Source organism: Monopterus albus, unplaced genomic scaffold, assembly GCF_001952655.1.
Source record: "Monopterus albus unplaced genomic scaffold, M_albus_1.0 scaffold53.1, whole genome shotgun sequence".
Lineage (NCBI taxonomy): Eukaryota > Metazoa > Chordata > Actinopteri > Synbranchiformes > Synbranchidae > Monopterus > Monopterus albus.
Window position 1 is genome coordinate 659,757 of NW_018127933.1, and position 19,344 is coordinate 679,100.

The window sequence follows — 19,344 nt, forward strand, 5'->3', positions numbered from 1 at the left end:
GGACTTACAGTACCTATTACGCATCGTCCGAGGCTCTCCGCTGGAAATATACCACGGTACAAAAGGAAGAGAGGAGCGCTCTCAGAAGAAGCTGGATGTCATCTTCCATTTCGCCCCAGTTCAACTGCCTTTAATTGTGCGTCTGTTTGCATTTGTGGCGAAAATTTGACCCAAGGAGTCTTTTTTTATATCGCTCCATCTATGCGCCGAGCCCAGCCCAACTTCACGGTGCTATCAGGGGATTTTGCGGAGACTAATTCCGACCAGTCATGGACCACAATACTTAGAGAATAAGGTAAAAAAACACTACGTTAGAAATATACCGAAAGTGAACTAGACACAAATTCATCACCCGGTTATTAGAATATCCAAAATGACATTTAAAAATATAATTGTAGCAATTTGTTTTATTAGCTATTCTGACCTGTTAAAATAGTGTCCATCTGCCATGATTTGTGACTAGGCAATAGCGGAAAAATGCAGGTCAAACCATAATTGCAACCTTATTGTTCTACTCTGCTTTGACTCCTCTCCACTTTCCTCTTGTTCCTCCTTCCAGCAGGACTCATCCAGAGTGTAGGGAGAATGAGGAGTCACCGGGGCCGGGGGAAGCAGCATGAGTGGCCTGTGCATCTTCATTAGACTGACGGCCCTCATGTTTCTATGGAAGTGGTTAACACTAAGCCTGCTCCAGAGCTGGGTGTCAGTAGGGGCTGTGGACCCTGCCAGGGCTGGCTTCAGTGGCTCCACCGGGCCCCTGGGCTGGCTCCTCTCGGACAAGGGTCCTTTTCATCACTCACAGGAGTTTGTAGATTTCACAGAGCGCTACCAGCAAGGATTCACCACCAAGTACAAGATATACAGGTGAGAGACGGAGAGGTGGTGGACAGCAGGGTCTGCAGAGCTGCCTGCAAGACAGGCTGTATGATATATAATGTGAATCAAAAAAAGAATAAAGAGGTGCTGTTCAATGACTTAATGCCTGATATGCTGTAGCTTGGATTCAGAGTCCTGTGACTTTGCTTGCAGGAAAAGAGGTGTTTTTGCAGTATCTTTAGAAAAGTATAGGGAAGCGATACATCTTTAGAATATAAAAGATACAGTAGGTGTTACACTGTGGGATCAGCATTGACAAGAATACTTAGTAGAGTTTTGTAAACAAATGAAAGCTCTGCATGCTATATAGGTGCAAGGTTCTTTCTGTGTGCAACTGCCTGCTTCCTTTTTTGTGGGCAGCAGAGACATATGGTTTGGGTATGATACAAACCCTCAGACTGCTGCATATCAGCGGAAACTCAGAGTGGAGATACCGCAGGAGGGTTTGGGCAAAGCAGCGGGATGTAACTGATATCTGACTGAGCCAGCTGATGTGTGACAGTGGGTAGACAGGATGGCTTCAGAGGTATAGTGGATGTGTGCTCGGAAGCAGCAGGGTATTGTTTGAAAGCCTGCTACAATGAAATTTTCTTCAGTTTTTGAAATGAGAGGGGATTTAAAGGAATATTTCAAAATGCAAACTCCCTCAGATGAATGCACAGGATATTAGTTTCCTCTTTTGATGTCAGACAGATATAGTATGATCAGTGCACATATGCTGTTTGAAAGGAGAATTTTAAAATGGGCCATTCTGAATATTGTATCTCAAAAGAATGGACGATGATTTTGTCATCTCACACACTAAAGTTTACTTCATTTTATACCAACTGTAGTGTAAAAGCTGTAAACCACAACTTTAACTAGCAGGATTTCTTCATTGGTTAGTAGTTTGTGTGTATGCAAGTGTGGGTGTGTGTCTGTGCCCGTATTTCCCACTGAGCTTTATTCTCTTTGGAGAGATGTGCCTGAAGAATTTAAAAAACCCTTTTCAGATCAGTAAAATTGCTCAGCCAACAGGATCTCGCCCTGAAGTCAAAACAAGAAAGTACACAAAAGTCGATTTGTAAAACAAATAAAATCATATTTCCCTCACCAAGATGTTTGCCTTACAGTTACACACTGTGTGTGGGTCATGCTGTCTTAAACATACTGAACCTCTGCCTAAATTAATTTTCCTAGTCTGAATTTAAAATGCAGTTTGCATTTTTCACAGTAGCTAAAACAAGGCTGCTGTTCTAACACTTACAAAGTTGATAGTGTTCCTGCATGATTTCAGACAAAGTCAACAATATGTTTACTTAAAGGAGACTAATCCGCTCTGAGTGTGACTGGGTGTGCACACTTGAGTGTCTACGCTTGTGGCTGTGCGTGCACGAGTGTCATGCAAGTCTTTTGATACTCCTTGATGAGAGTGATGCTGCTGGATCGTTCACATCCATGCGGTGAAGGGACTGATGCTTGCTGAATGGAGGTTTGACTGACACTGGCATTTAGCAGCTGACAGCGGTGACAATGTCAGGCAAAGACAGAGAATGTAGTGCTGTTGGCTTTCCCACATCCATCACATCCTCCATCGCTTACTCTCTGTTAGCCTCTTCTGTCCGTCTTTCAGGTTGTCTCTATATTTCTTTTTCTCACTTCTTATTCTCGTCATCCCTCTCCTTCAGCACCCTAGCCTTGGTATGTAAATCTCACATTTGCATACTGTACACAAGAGTCACAGTTTCACACTACTAAAACTCACACAGACCTTGTCTGATCACTTTCATTTCCTAAACTGTAGCCCCAAGTGTTTTTAGCATTCTGTATCCTACAGTATGACCTCTGTTGACCTCTATCAGCAAATATCCAGAAATGCAAACTTGACTAGTGTATAGCCCTTCCCCCTTGAGCAACAGTGGCCTTTTCAATTCCCTCTGAAGAATAAAAGTAACACGGCTAATTAGAGCAAAAACCCACTAGAAACTCAAGTGAAGAAGTGAAATATCACCATGGTAAAACATGGAGGCATGTTCCTGTGCTGTCATTTGCTCTCCTTTGCTTGAAAAACAAGTCTTTATAGGCTTTAAATGTCTTGCAGCTATAGCACTGTCATCCACTGCTGAGCCGCTGACGACGCCGTTTGAGAACTGAAGAGATCACAAATGCCTTCGAATGGCAACATACAGTAAAAGCAGGGAAAGACAAATGGCATTAAGAAATGAGTTTTAATTAACAACCAGGTTAAATAAAAAGATTAAGATCCAGCCTTGCCTTTAACTCCATGTCTATCTCACATTTTCCCTCATTTCCCCCCCTCACATCCCTCCCCCCTTTTCTCCCTTGTCGAATCATCTCCAGCCAATTGCTGCTCCTCACTCATAAATATTCTCTAGAGCTCAGTTGGCCTTTCCTGTCAGGGGGCAGGGGAGAGGGAGTCAGAGATGAGAGGGAGGACGGGAGGCGTTGGATTACGGACGAGGGGACGTGAGAGGAACCAGAGCGCTGTCCCCCCCTGCTGGCTGGTCACTGAACCAGAACATCTCATTTATAATTATGATACATTTTTCAAAAATAAAAGTCTCAAAGGATTATTGACAGCAGAAGTTAAGTGTTTAATTCTTACACTAACAACCTGTTATCTCCTCTGTGGACTGTATGCAAGGCGACGCCAAAAAGCTTAGAGAACTACAGCTTTCGACGCAGTGGTGTAATGTGAAGCATTGTAAAAAATGTGATTTTCAAGCTGCAAATCCTGAGTGGAAGAGGTTTTCTCTGCTCAAGGTGTGATAAAGTGCAATAACGGCAGTTATGAATTAATGGATTCAGTAGATTCAAAAGCAGTGAAAAACAGGCATAGAAGCACTTAACAATATTACTTCCGCTGTGACTGAAGAAAAATACATCTGTTATATCAGGCATAATAGCGGTTTTAAAAAACCTATTCATTCATTCAGTCAGTCATTTTTCCGCTTCTCCTGGTGAGGGTCACGCATTTCCCTATATCTTTGTGGCTTTTATTTCATAGTGAAAACAGTCAGCTGCTTTCAAGTTTCCTTGTCCTCCAGATACAACTTTGCATATTTGGAAAAGCACAACCAAAGCAATTAACAACGTTTCTTTGCAGAATGCTCTTTTTTTGTTCACATTAATGAGTTCACCCTAGCGATATTTTGTGCAGTTGCAGCTGTCACATGCAAATCAGAGGTAGAAATGATGTAAAGTAAACAGGCATGTTTCATATGACAGTTACACTAGTGATGTTGTGAAATCATTTATGTGAATTTGAGACGCTCTTGTTTCGTGTTTCCTTGTGTGTAGTCAAGCCAGCCAGACAGTAGCATATTTGTCAAAATGTCAGCCTCTCCTTTCTTCTTCTTCTTCATGGGCCATAACATTTATATCACACCTCATCTCCCTTGTTTTGTGCTCTCTTTTCTGCTGTCAGCCCACTGACTATTCCACTGACTTCATTTGATGTAAGGAGCCATCACTTGTAATTATGGAGTGATTAGTGTTTCAAATATATGCAAACATGTTTGTGGAGAGGACAGCAAGCAGAGGAATAATATAACAATACCTTCTCTGCACTGTGTAACCACGCCATTTGGATTTGAAAGAAGCAGAGCCTATTGTGCCCTATTTGTCTTGATTATGACTGTGCTGTTGTGTTTTGAATCCTAGGGAAGCACATTTAAAAGAGATTATGAAATGGGATGAAATAAATGGCTACATCTGCATGTAGTATGTGAAGCAATGAAGAGAACATAAAGAAAAATAATACCATAATGCACTGCAGTGAAACACACAATCCTTTGGTAAACTCTACCATAGAAAATATTGTAGGTGCACAGGAAATGATGATTTAATATTTAAGGGTGGAATACAATTTCAATTCAGTTTTATTTGTGTAGCGCCAAATCACAACAAAGGTCATCTCAGGACACTTTACAAGGTAAGGTCTAGACCTCACTATTATTATTACTTTTATTGTAGAGGATAAAACCCAACAAATCCCCCTGAGCAGCACTTGGTGACAGTGGGGAGGAAAAACTCCCTTTAACGGAAGAAACTTCCGACAGACCCCGGCTCTTGGTGGGCGACCTTCTGCCTTGACCGGTTGGGGTGAGTGGATAGAGGAGAGACAAAAGAAGAAAAGCAACAAGACACAACAAACACTGGGCAAGATTCAAAGTCTGCAAATCTGGTGAAGGCTAAACATGTGTCACATTTATCAAAGGACAACTAGCATTAAAAAAGAATTTCTAAAGGGGGTGACATGAAAAATCATGTGTCATGTCTGCGTATTCTGAACAGTGAACGACTGCTGCCTGCAAATAAACACAGTACAATAATGTGCCTATAAAGGCAGTGGCATGCTAGTAAACATTTCTGTTTAATCAGGAATAGAATGAAAAGGTCTGCTAGACTGCAATGCACTGAATGTAAACACACAGTGATTTTGATTTGTTTACAAAAAAAAAAACACACTTGCCTTTACGATGACTGACATAATCATAGTTGACAGCTGATTAACTACTTAGTTTACATTTACATAGACCTAAAGCATCTGAGTGAAGAATAATCCTCAGACCAACCCCGTGTTTGGGTATGCACCTCACAACGGTCATACGGCCATGGCCGTCATTTCCCTGGCACTTGATCCCCTTTATATTTGAAGGGCTTACACAGCCATGGTGGCCCTCATCAGCTCTGATGAAGGTCTCACTTGTCAGCACTGACAGTGAATCATAAAACAAACAGGCCTACATTCCTCACTTTCTTAATAGGTAGTGACTTGTGGTTCAGGCAGGCAATTATAGATTATAGTTGTTTATGTAGATTTATTTTGAAATTTTGGGTTCTTAACTTCTGTTAAGTTTTAATTAGTTTTCATGGTGCAGTTATTTTCTGTCAGTTATTAAAGTCCGTTAATTACTTCTTTCTTATTACTTCTTGAAAGAAGAACACTTATCTTTATACCATATAACATCAGCTAACATTATAATACTAAAATGTGAGGACTAACTGGATGTTTTGCCCTGTGCTCTAGAAATGATGTTAAAACTTGATGAAATGACTGTTTGTTATATACAACACATGCACAGGATTCATGTGCAGTGAATTCAGTTTATTCTGTGGTTAGATTTAGGCAACAAGGTTAAGGTTGAGAAAAGATCACGGTCAGAGTTAAATATAATTGAAAACATTGTGTGAACTTTTTATGCCTCTGTGTGAGCAATAGCCACACCTGACGTATCATGTTTTCACATTGTCTGGCCCATTCTATCATCGCTGGGAACCTTTTGAGCAAATTTCTTCAAACTTGGCATGTGGACTCAAGGACGAACTGATTAGATTCTAGTGGTCAAAGGTCAAGGTCACATTAATACATTAGTGTCTGGAAAGTATTATGTTAAAGATTTGGTGCAGACATAATATAGATCCAGAGAGAACAGAGAAGCAGATAAAGTTACAGCTTCCATCAAATTACAGCTTTATGTTCTACACGAATGCCTGAGTGGCTTGTTCAATGAGGGAGCTGTAGTAGGGAGACCAGTCTGTCACCTCCCTTCTATACACAGACTTGTCGTTGTGGGATATTAATCCCACAACCACCATGTTGTCTGCAAACCTTATAATATGATTGCTTGGGTACCTGGCTGTGCAATCATAAGTACGTAGCATGTACAGCAAGGGGCTTAGGACACATTCCTGGGGGGAGCTGGTATTAAGCGTGATGGACAAGGATGAGATGCCATGGACTTTAACCGTCTGAGGCCTGTTGGTCAGAAAGTCCAGGACCCATTTGCAAAGGGATGACTTTACACCAAGCAGCAGGAGTTTGTGGACTACAGTCTGCGGGATGATTGTATTAAATGCAGAACTGAAGTCCAGGAAAAGCAGCTGGACATAGGTGTCTCTAGGTGGAAGAGAGCAGCATGGATAACAGAGGACACTGCATCTGACGTAGACTGGTTCTTCCTGTAGGCGTACTGATGGGGGTCCACAATGGTGCTAACAGTGTCTTTAATGTGCGCCATGATGAGCTGTTCAAAGCATTTCATGACTATTGGGGTGAAAGCCATTCAAGGAGATCCTTAAACTATCACATAATACTTTAGTTTGTTAGAAAAAAGTCTTATGAGCGAGAGTTTGCGAGACATACGCCTCATTTTTTGAGCTTTAGGTCAATTTAGGTAATTAGAAATTTCAAAAAGCCCAAGCAGGCATGTCATTGACAGAAGGCAACTGTGCCATGATAAGCAGGATTTAGCATAGCCGGTGGCTCTTCTGTCTTCTTGTGTGTGTGTGTGTGTGAGAGAGTGTTTATTACCGGCATCTATTAATATTATGTGCATGCCTCATTATGTATACAATGTGATTCAAGGCATTACTTGCTTTGTGTCTCAACAGTGTTATGACAAATTGCAGTACAAAAAGGATCAGCATTCTTCATGTCAGCAAACTCTCCCACAAATCATGCATTCCTCTCTCCTTGCTCTTGCTTTTTGTCATTAGATGTATAGTGGTATTCATGAAAGCCACAAGAAGAACGAATCTGAACATTTAAACCATATCAACTAATATGGTTTATTTCTGAGTTATGTTTTTTATTGTCTATATGTGATTTAAATATGTAATGGAGGTTGCTCTCAGATAGATTATGGTGAATTGATGTCACTGATTGCGGATTACTATTAGGAATGGGATGTGAGCAAATAAATGTTTGCCTGACACTAGTAATTCATTTGGTGGCATAATAGAGCAGTGGTTAGCGCTGTCGCCTCACAGCAAAAAGGTTCCAGGTTTGAGCCCCGGCTGACTCAGGGCCTTTCTGTGTGGAGTTTGCATGTGCCTGTGTGGGTTCTCTCCAGGTACTCTGGCTCCCATAGGAGTTAATGTGCATGTCTCTGTGTGTGTGTGTGTGGTTGTCTCTAAGTGTCAGCCCTGTGATAGACTGGCGACCTGTCCAGGGTGGACCCCGCCTCTCACCCAATGTGAGCTGGGATTGGCTCCAGCCCCCCGTGACCCTATTCAGGATAAGCAGTATAGATAATGGATGGATAGATGGATATTAACTCATTTCACAAGCCTTGAAGACTGGTGGGTTGAAACGTCAGCAATTTTTTAATAAATTGTGTAAACTTATAGTGTGGTCATTCTTCCCATTTTTGCTTCAGTTTGTCATGACCAGCACCTGTTTTTTTAGGTTTGCATTCACACTGGTTTAATCTGATTACTTATAAGTAATGGCGAGAACACAGCAAGTATGATTGAAGCAGCAAACAGCATAAGCAGGGTGCAAAATACACTGTGCTACATTACAAACTGGAGTTGTGGGATGGCTTATTCTGGGGAGTGGAAATGTTACAGTCAACTTTAGTGATGTGTATACCTTTACAAATATAGTTGTAAGTTATTAGTTGCTGTAGCTGTTCAGCCAACAAATGGGTCTCTGATGGTAAAGCCTAAATGAAGCAGCTGATGCCAAGGTTTGACCTGTGTTCTGTAACTGAATGAGCTGTCCAGTAAGTTAGAATCTATTTCAAAGCCCTGCGGCAAGCTTAGGTTGCTTTTCTTTGCACAGTTTTTCATACCCAGTACAATTCATCCTAATGCTCTACAAGACTTTTAGACCACTGTGGCAGCAGTCACAGTCTTAGTGTGCAGTAACTGAGTGTTTGAAATGTGTACTTGAGTAATACTCAGTATATCAAAGGCATGAAAAACCTAAATAAAGAGAAAACAGTTTACCTTGTTTATAGGATCTGTCTGAAGGTGTATGAGGATTTTCACAAATTACCGGTATGATATATTTTTGATGTTGTTGGGGAGACTGTTGGTGGCAATTTTGTGAAACGTTCACAACCAGCGGCTATTAACTATATCATTACAGACTCTTTCTCGAACTTGAAATTATTTTCTTCCCTTGTGTGTCTCTGCAAACACAAGTCTGTGTTTTTGTGCCCTCATCATACTCCCATTCTCATTTCACTCTGCAACTTACCTATCATTAAGAGTGAATCATCAAAAGCTCAATTAACAAAGCTGATGTGTGCCACTGTGAAGGTGCCTTTCAGCGGAGTGTTGCAGCGTGCCTTTTAATGTCGCTTAAATTAAAATCCTCTTTCTTTGTAATTCGAAATTTCTAAAATAATGTCTTTGTCGCTAATTGCACATGTATCCTGAGAAAGATCAATGCCAGATCATATTAGACTAAGAGAAGGAAAAAAAAGAAAAGTGCAGCAAAGACAAAATCTGTAACACTGAAAACAGAGTGGTTGTGGTTTTCTTGCAAGGTCTTGCAAATAAATGTAATTTGGTTTATCTTACTGAATGAGGCATGAAGGACTTTCCCCCCATTTTGCACTTTTCTCTTTGGGGAGGTCCTTGAAATAACTTTGCATCTACATCAATCAACTGTTTTGCACAGTAGGTTATTTTGGTATCTGGGGTAACCTAGCTACAAAAACACCGTGTGTTCTCACCCAGGCCTAATTGATGATAAGCAAATGTTTGTCATGGAAAGGTAAATGTTGCTCTTGAGTGTTTTTGTTCTTTTTTCCAGAGTAATTTTTGCATCTGATTAGATACATTTGATTTAATGCAGTTTTTGTCATTTACCAACAGAACCACAAATGATTTTGCCCAAAGTTTGAAAACTGTAGGGTGCCCGACTGTGTTATTTCCAGTTATTTAACAGGGATATGAAGTAGTCAGAACATAATGGGCTTTATTAAACAGGGGTCAGGATATTTTTCACAAAGAATAATGGCATTGAGGCTGGTCTAAACAATGCTTCAATGCCACAGTGTGGGCCAATACCACTCTACTTGTTTCTATGATATACGATTCACCTTACAATACAGGTATAGCATAAAAGTTTGATAGAACCATACATGTTGCTTGAAATTCATTAAAAATATGAAAAAATTCAAAGAAAAAATAAACATTTCTTCTGGAAGCAAAGTAAAATCAATTTTTATTTATTTATTGATTCATTTGTTTGTTCTGCCTTTTCAGTTAAAAGGTAGTTTTAATGTACTGTATCTCTGGAGATTGCAGTAGCAGACACTCCCCAAGCCTGCTCAGTAGCATACACAGTCATCATATCTCTCTCAGTAGCACGCTTGAATTACATCAGCAGGTTATTTGCTGGGCTGATTCCTTGATTTGTTATGTTGGGCACCAAGCAGCGCCCTCAGGCAGCCTGTACACTGCAATGGATCTGACACACCAGGGATGTGATGGGCAGGTAGCAGGGTACAACTCCTATGGTTTGATCGCAGCCTCTGTAACTCCCGCAGTGCCTCACCTCTTTGTGCGAGGCGCACTGGATCACTCAGAAGGGGGGCTGACAGGTAGAAGCCCCCTGCTGCACATAGCTGCAGGTGAAATCAGCCTGCTGCTGTGTGTGTGTGCGTGTGCTTGTGCATCTATGATAGACTATTCCCATCAGTCAGCATTTCACAGAGAAGTTCTAAGGGTGAAATAAACATGCAGTCCTTCGTGAAATGCAAGATTTTCCTGTGTATATGACTAAGGTGTGCAAAGGTGTGGTTTAACTGAAGCCTTTGACAACAAATCTGATTTTGTGTGTGTGTCTGTGAGCGTGCGCACCTTATTTTCCAGCTTAGCTGTGGCACCATTCATAAATGTCCATCAGCGAGCAGCAGAGCAAGGCAGTGTGTCTATCACAGTGCAGCTATGCCTTTCTTTCCCTCTGCAGTGCTCCCTTCTTCAGCCAACCCCAGTGGATGGAGAGAAACACTAATGGCCCCTCGTTATAGAGGAACACTGACATGAAACAGACCTTAATGAGCTGTTTTCTGTTTTGTATTTTTCTCAGGGGGTCATTGTTATTGGTGGGGAATTGATTGGCAGCGGGCCTGCACCCATAGGGGCTCTGCAATATTCCGGGCTATAACAAAGTTGTAGATGTTTGCCACTGCAGGGTGTGTGAATGCATGTGTGTGGGCATGTGTCTTTGCACGAGGGAGTTGATGTGTGTCTGTAGTGTGCTGAGGACTGTATGCATATTAGAGAGAGAAAGACTTGTCAGAAACCCTGAACTTTCCATTTGCTTCTTTGTAAAGACAAATTTCAAGCACTGGTTTGAGAAAACAGTTTAAATTCTCTGAAAGTTTGAGGGATTTTACTTCCCAGAGACCACATAAGCTGGCGTTTCAGGCACGCAGTGTTTATTGGTATTATACTTTCAAACAGTGTAGAAGCTAGAGTAGCCTATTTGAACAGTCTTGCTGTATTTTTGAAAGCCACCTTGCATCAACATTATATTTAGTCTGTCTGTCTGCTGCAAGACCAATGGGGTAGTGTTATGGGTCGATGATGTAGTGTAGATATACTTTAAATCATAGTGCATATTTTCTCAAATCAATTAAGATTCTTTATAGATAAATGGATGGGAATGTCTGTTTTTGGCTTATCTACTGAATGAAATATCTGATAAATCAAGGCACTTCACAGTGAAGCAAAAAGACAACCTACTGAAATAGCTAGCCAGAGATAATTTATTTCAACTTCAATATTCAGTCAACCCACAGAGAGTTATTACCCAGTTGCGATATAGTGGAGCTTTAATCCTCTTTCAGCTAATGGATTTGTTTGATTGTTTATGGCATATTTACTGTATGATTCAGTTTCATTTCCCTCATCAGCCCTGTTTTCATTAGCAAGCATACAGCGGTTTTCAGTGAACAAACTGATAAACTCACTGTTTTGTTTTGTGTGTAATATCCAGTCATCTTTGTATGTTTTCATCGGTCCAGATTTCAAGCAAGCATTTTAATTCTTCATTACGCCACAGAGTTCCTTTCGCAGCCATGTTATTCAGCAGACTCGAATAGTTTTGGCGTCACATAGCAGCCTACTTCTTTGCGTGAGCATGGTGCCGTTTACATCTCCTGCGGACCGTACTCAAGTACACATGAATTGTGCTCGAGGCCACCTCTTTGGCACCACGCCCGAGTCTGGTACACTTGTGTTCACACTGATCAAAATGAGTCAGGCTTTGAGGTCAAGTAAACTCGGATCTGGGCTCATGTCCCTAATGTGGAACCAATCAAACTTAGTAACAAGCAGGAGACCAAACCAAATATAAAGAGAGGGGATATTTGAATTTCTCTCCTCAGATAGACAGAATCACAACTCAACATAAACTCTCCATGCCTGAAAGATTATTTGACATTATCCTCTGTATGTTGGTGTTACATCGCTAATGTAATATGTCAGAGCTGTGAGTCGGTTTGTTATGGAGTTTCTTTTTGTCATTGGTGTCCAAAAATGATAAATGTATCTTTGATGTAAATGGTGGTGTATGTTGACAAATTTTATTTGTTTTTTGCTTTATATGTTATTATTATATTGACCCACTTTAATGGCTACTGTATTTTAGCAGAGCAGAAAGTTAATGCAGCCTTATTTAGCCTTTGTCCCTTAATTATACAGTAGAGTAAAAAAGGAAGTAGATGAGAGGACAGATGTGAACTGCAACAGAGTTCCTCCAACTCAACGCAGGGATATTCATCAGTGTGTCTGGGTCATGACTCTTTATACAGTAGATGCTCATTCCTGCATTTCTGCATCTTCTAATTATGTCTAGACTGCTGTAGATATCTGACCAGTGAGGGTACAGTAGATGTCAAATATCTTACTAAGGGCTATGTACAGTATATAAGAAGAGACATATTCTGTTTCAGTGGGGTTTTTTTGACAAATTGGAGTCTATTTTTACAGATCTTTACTGAACAAAAGAAATTCAAACATGAATTGATGTAACATTTTATTTTTAGTGTTTTTCCCAATTGATAAGTCAACTACCTACTCAACTGTAACTGAAAGGTCTAAAATTTCTCCTCTTCTAGGCTGTGGCAGAACCATGTTTATTGCCAGCTGTATTTGAATAGTGCTAATCTATGCATCAAGCAGCAGCACTCAGTCTGCGCTTGGTAGATAAAGGCATCTGGTATGCTCCAAGGCCAGGCTGAATATCAAACAACTTCAGATGAAGCCTTTCCTTGCAAAAGAGGCCCTGAAAGCAGCAAGACTCCATCCATGATTACAGCCCGTTCAACCACAGTGCCTCAAAAAGTGAATTGAGATGAGATAAGATTGCGCTATTATTTAAAATTGGAGGAGAAACACAATGTTTTTCACTATGGTGCAAAGCAATTCTCTAAGTCGGAGGTAGAAACAGCATGAGACCATTCATCTTTTAAAGAGTGACACAAAAGATTCACTTAGAGGTCATGCAGACATCATATTTTATACCTGGCAAGGGACAGATCTGAATATGAGCCTCCTCACAAAGGTCAAGCTGTGTCCTGTCCACTGTAAAATCACAACAGTAGGCTGTATTTTCCTCCTTTTCAAGAATCACAAAACAACTGCTCAGACAGACTTTGATGGATTTAGTCTATTCATTATGCCTCTAATGGAAATGTCTCCAAACAGCTCCAAGATCCCTGTCACTTTCTGACAATGATGGAAAAGCTCTCCAAATGGGGACCCTGTTCAAATGAGGTGCCCTTTTTCACTGTGGCTACATGCAGAATTTGTGTGATGTATTTTATACTGAACACGTGTTTGTGTGACATTGCAGGGAGTTTGGCCGGTGGAAAGTGAACAGCTTGGCCTTGGAGAGACAAGAGAACAATGGCTTTTCTTTGCCGCTGGACCCAGAGTTTCTCCAGACCATTAGGCAGCTGGGCAGGAGGCCTAGTCTCAGCGCCATCACTGACAACATTATCAGGAAATACGGAACCCACTTCCTGCTTTCCGCTACACTGGGAGGTAAATAAAGTAGATGGGCTGTGGTTCTCCTTAGTTTTATTGACCTATCTTAGCTTGGGGGAGAAGGGAAGTGTTAAAAGTTGAATTTTTAGGCATCCAGATAGCCCACACCCATGGAGAGCAAGTGGCCCATTTCCACAACAGGAAATTTAGAAACCTTTTCATGACTTGAGGAACATCACACCTTGACATACCAGCATCTACATATAGTGGCGAGTGAAACAAAATGGAGCTACACAGTACTGTTTGCTAACTGTGTCAAACACTAACTTCTGAGGCTTTGGAACATTTTCAATTTCACATTCTACCTCTGAACATCTCCTTTCCAACATCCACTGAAACATCAAGTCTGTGTTTTAAAGGGTGATGCTTTTAATAATCAGTCTAATTAACCTATTACTCCTTCAGATGTGGTGGAAAACCCAAATAGGAAAGGACTAAAGGGACTTTTTTCCTGATTTAGGTTGTGAACTTAGCTCCGGTGGGTCCTGTATATAGATAACACCAGTACCCTAAGTCCAGTCCCCCTCTTCTTCTGCTTGTCCATCTGTGTTACCGCAGACAATTTGCTATCGACTGCTAAACAGTACAGAGCCACCATTTAAACATACTAAAACATCTTGTGTTGTGCTGAAGCAATAAAGGTTATTAAATTTTGGCTCAGCTGTGAAAGTGGGTGATTTGTGTTTGTTTAAACTCATATTCTCTAATTCAAAATCTGTGTTTGGAGTTGTTTGACAAAAATTAGTGGATCTTCTGTTTTCATAACAATAGATGTAAATTAGCCAGAGTACTGAAATTGGCAGCCGCCCACCCATGGCTATCTGCTGCACAGTCTCCTCCCAGCTCCTTCACTGCTCTTCTTATCATCTGTGTCTTGTGCATAAACTGTCAAAATAGTGATGAATACCAACCGTATTTAAAATAGACTAGAAAGATGATCCTGCATACCATGTGTTGCAAACAAAACAAAGGTGCACAGGTGCTAAAACATAGCCTGATAATGACATATTACTTTTAGCCTTTGTTTGGGAATCATATACATGTGTCTCCAAGGTGTTCAGCAGACCACCTGTGTTCAAATTTTGTTACTGCTGCATTGCTTTCGCTAAAAAAGGCCAGACACATAGTTCTTACATCACTCTGTCCCAAACCAATGAAGAAAAAGAAGACAAGCTTGATATTTGTATATGGATGTATGGAATGCAGATGAAATTGTATCACACATTTCTGCCCTTTTTTGTAGCATTGGCATGCTCTCACCAAAACAAGCACTACGCTGTGCAATGATGACATATTTTGCTCTAATGTCCTGATCAGAGATGCATCACAACTTATTAATGGTTACACTACAAACATTATGTGGTCAAATGTGTCCCCAACCACCTCGCGAAGTGATTGGATCACAGTCCCTCATGGTGGTTGTTTACGCTTGTATTTAGCACTGACCACTTGGGATCCAATCGCCCAAGATGCATTTTAGAACCAGGTCTAAACCTGGTAAATGTGTATTTTTGTACAGGGGGCTTTTCAAACATTGAAAATCAAGCTGCTGCAGAAAATAACTGCAGTCTAAAAAGGAATAATTTTGGAAATAAGTTTATTTTGTTGCTGAGACATAGATGTGAAGACGGAGACAACTCATATAAATCTAGCTTAAATATAAACTGGAACCAGGATACAGTTACCTTAGATTATCTTAAATAACTCTAGCAGGGGGTAACAGCTATCTCACACCTGAAGCTGATTAATTAAGACCTGGCTTGTTATATGGAAACCTCACAGTAAAGACTCAGGGACGTCACAGCTTGCAGCCAAGAAAGTGTTCCAGCCCATAAAACCACAGCTTGTCACTTTACACTTTGCCATTAAGGTAAATTAAATGAACAAAGTAAGACATGAGTTTCAGGGGTGTTGGTGGGTGGATTTATGTAAATGTATTTTAACCTTTAGACAGGCTTGTTGTTTCCTCCTTAAGTTAAGCTAATCGTCTCCTGGCTCCAGCTCCATATTTAGTGTACAGATACCAACTTCTTATCCAACTCTTAGCAAGAAAGTGAATAAGTAAATTTCACTCACATTATGTTATTGACTCTCATATTCAGAGACATTTGTCTACATACATGCAAATACCCTGCTAACATGCCAAAATAATTTGAAATGTTTCCATGGCCCAGTTTCCTTTGTTTCATATGTTTTGCTAGAAAAGTGCGTTTCCATGGCCCAGTTTCCGTTGTTTCATATGTTTTGCTAGAAAAGTGACAGAACATTGTAAAAGGTCAGATAAAGAAGCTACTGTAACTACATGTATTAAAAAACCATTAAATAATCTCAGTAGTTCTTCTGTTCTTTAAAGGTTTCAGGACTCTAATCAAATTGTAAAATTCCTGCATTGTGTTGGAAGCAAGTGTTAACCTTTATCTATCCCCAGTGTTATTTGTACTGTATGTTAGAGCCAGTGTCTCTCCAAATTAAAACCACATTCCCCATAAAACCGAATGCTGTTAGAACAGATTTTTCTATTGATCTTTCAGTTCTTCCAACATCTGTCAATACACTGTCCTCTGAAAGCTTTGGCTGTTTGTACTGAAAGACATGTTCCATAGCTTCATAATCTGACTACAGAGTACAATTAGTATAGGCTATTAGGGTTCTCAGTAGCTTTCAACCTTCACAAGTGCTGTTTTTCTGCCTTTGTATAATGAGTGCTGACAGGTGTTTGTGGGTTAATATTTACCACTACACCACTGAAAACACTGTGTGTGTATGTTCATGGTTTGTGTGTGTCTCTGTGTGCATGTTTGTAGGGGAAGAATCATTAATGATCTTTGTGGACAAGCGGAAGTTGAGTCGGACAAGTGAAGTGAGCGAATCCAATGGCACAGCTGTGAGTCTGGAAGCTCTGCACCAGCTGGCTGCCTCCTACTTCATTGACAGGGAGAGCACCCTGCACAAGCTGCACCACATCCAGATCGCCTCCAATGCCATCAAGGTAAAATCCTGCTGCTCTCTGGGTCAAACACAATAGCAAAAGTTTTTAAAAATAATAAAAAAAAAAACAGATCCCCCCCAGTGGATAAGCCTAACTATTGTATTTTTGAAAAAATGGTAAGTGATCTTGATTAGCTGCTTAATTACTGAAATCATGGCCAGTTTAGGGCAATTGGATGGAAATCCTACAATCAGCAGGTCAGTCAGGGTCAAGTTTGTTCTGTCTGTGGATTTAATGAATTTACTTTCCAAGTTCATTCAATATTTTCAACCCCAATGTTGTTGATGGTAAACATTATAAAAATCACTACTGACTTGCACAACACTGGAGCATATTTACTGGAAAAACAAAAATCATGGGATGATGAAATATTGATCATATTGGTTGACGGTGTGTGCAACCCTGGAGTCTTTTTAAACCTTATAATATTTACATACTGTACTTAGGTTTTAATTTTAAAGCTTAGTTAATTATTCTGTGAAAAGGTATAGAAGCTGTCCGATTGTTTTGTAATATACAGTACACTAAGTGGCAAAACAAAAACTTTCTCTTGCTGCAAAATTTAACTTTCTGAATAATAGACGGAGTAAAAAAAGCTGTTTATGTGCTTATGTTTCTGAGATAATAACCAAGCATTGGAACAATTTAAGAAACAGAATAGTGATAAGTACATGTCAAGTACTGTACTTACTACTTATTCCCAGTTACTGTATGGAGTTTATGGCCCACCACTGGGCCCTCAGTGGGTGACTATAATTATGCTGTAGACTGTTAAAACTTGTTATAAAGGACATAAGTCACTCTGTCCTTGGTGGACAAAATTAAGCCCTCATATACAGACTGGACTCTCTATAAGGACTGATAAACCTCAGTTACCTTTTTAAACAATTTTTTTTAATTAATGAAGCCTTCATAGTGAGTGCACTCTAAGTCCTCACCTAATGTTCCTGCCAAAACCCCAGTAGAAGCCGTTTCATAGATTATTTTCAGGACCAATAAATATTTCCACAGTGCTATACAGGAAGATTGTCCAAAGAGTACATTCTGTGGCATACAGGTTATGTTCTAAACCACTGCAACCTTAAAAAGTTAAAAAGTTCTGTTGTCTCTTGAGAATACTTGCTATCATTGCTGCATTTTGACAGTTTTTCTCTGCAGATAACACATTCATGCGTAGGACATTTAGATTTCCCTAGCCAAGAAAATCCATAACCCAAGAATGTACGTACAGTACATTATGATTTTCATTCTTTTGGTCACTTGGTGGTCTTGGACTGTGCAGTAGACTTCACCATTTTTTTAAGCTGCATTTAGATCAACTCATTGAGAAATCGTTCCATTTTTTGCTGCGACACAGTCACTAGTTCTAAGTGCTTTGCACCTGAATATGCACATGCCAAAAAGTGTATGTGTTTTCCTCACCTTGTTTTATGATATGGAGAAGCATTCTTGAAAAGAAACAATACATATGCAGTCAAAAAGGGAAATAAACACTGCAGACCAATAGCTCATCCTTAAGGTGCTGCACAATGCTTTTTCAAAGCCACTGTCCTGCCGTTGCCATTATAAAAGAACATCTTCGATCTGGAAGACGAATGTTGCAGTGACGACTTGGCAGTGTTGATGAGCCACAAACGTAGCTGACTGAACTGGCACTATTCTTTATTTAGTTGGTTGATTAAAAAATATACGATTTCCCTCATTAACCTTCCATTGTGCACACTTTACAGTGCTTTGATGTGACACTGGAGTAAACACGCACATGCACGCTCAACAAGTGAGAGAGTTTGACAAAGAGAAGAGATGAAGTGAGCGGTATTGTTTACTTCCCTCCTCGCTATTTCATGTTTGTATTCACAGGCTTGTATTTGGAACAGCATGCTATCAAGATATGCTTATGATGTAAATATCACCCTGCATATTTTACCGCTTAGTACCTTTGGGGTGTGTTCATTCATCACTCTGTCAGTTGTTATCAAGAAGAACGAATTGAAATCGGCTGAGTTTGCCCTTCACACCGCAAACTGAATTTTTGTGTTTTCTGAGGAATCTGTTTTTTCATGTGGCTTTAATAGGTTTACATTTGCTTGTGGTAAACAGATTAATGTCACAGAATGTAGTTAATGTGTACAGCCTGCAACAGCACCCACCTGAGACTCTGTTTGGGTCTCCAGTTTGTTTGCCATGCAGTGATTACGCCTGTCCCTGTAGTGGCAGTTTTCTGGATGCACCACTCCCAAACACGTCTAACACTGGATATCCACATTTATTGCTCGAGTATAGACCGTTGTGTTTGATAGTCTCATTAAGTTGCTGCTTGGTATGAAAGAACATTTGAACTTTAAAATGTGCAGTACAGAAAGATAAATAAAAAATTATTACACTTACCCTCATTTTCACAGCCTTCAATGACACTGTCTTATAGGCTTCATCACCAAATGGAATTCGCTCAGGTGTCCTCACATGACCCGAGAAAGGTCACAAACTTTAAATTACGTGTAGGAAACATTTACATGAGTGACACATTTCAGGATGTGCTTTTGTGCTTTGCATAAACTTGCACTTCATCCATCCATCCATTTTCCTCCGCTTATCCGGGGCCGGGTCGCGGGGGCAGCAGTCTAAGCAAAGATGCCCAGACCTCCCTCTCTCCAGACACTTCCTCCAGCTCCTCCGGGGGA

At 40.3% G+C, this 19,344-nt stretch overlaps 1 protein-coding gene across 5 annotated transcripts in view; it reads left to right on the forward strand.

Moving 5' to 3' along the window:
- Positions 1-6: 6 nt before the first annotated feature.
- Positions 7-19,344, forward strand: part of LOC109961276 (BMP/retinoic acid-inducible neural-specific protein 3-like) — a 42,059-nt gene continuing 22,721 nt past the window's right edge. The window contains exons 1-4 of one of the 5 annotated variants that reach the window (XM_020601964.1): positions 7-295; positions 560-864; positions 13,481-13,671; positions 16,479-16,663. In XM_020601964.1, coding sequence (XP_020457620.1) covers positions 617-864; positions 13,481-13,671; positions 16,479-16,663 — 624 coding nt within the window. In that variant the 5' untranslated portion in view covers positions 7-295; positions 560-616. Of the gene's footprint in view, positions 296-559; positions 865-13,219; positions 13,402-13,480; positions 13,672-15,479; positions 15,545-16,478; positions 16,664-19,344 lie in introns of those variants that run through there. The other 4 variants (XM_020601965.1, XM_020601966.1, XM_020601968.1 and 1 more) reach the window with 4 other exon arrangements.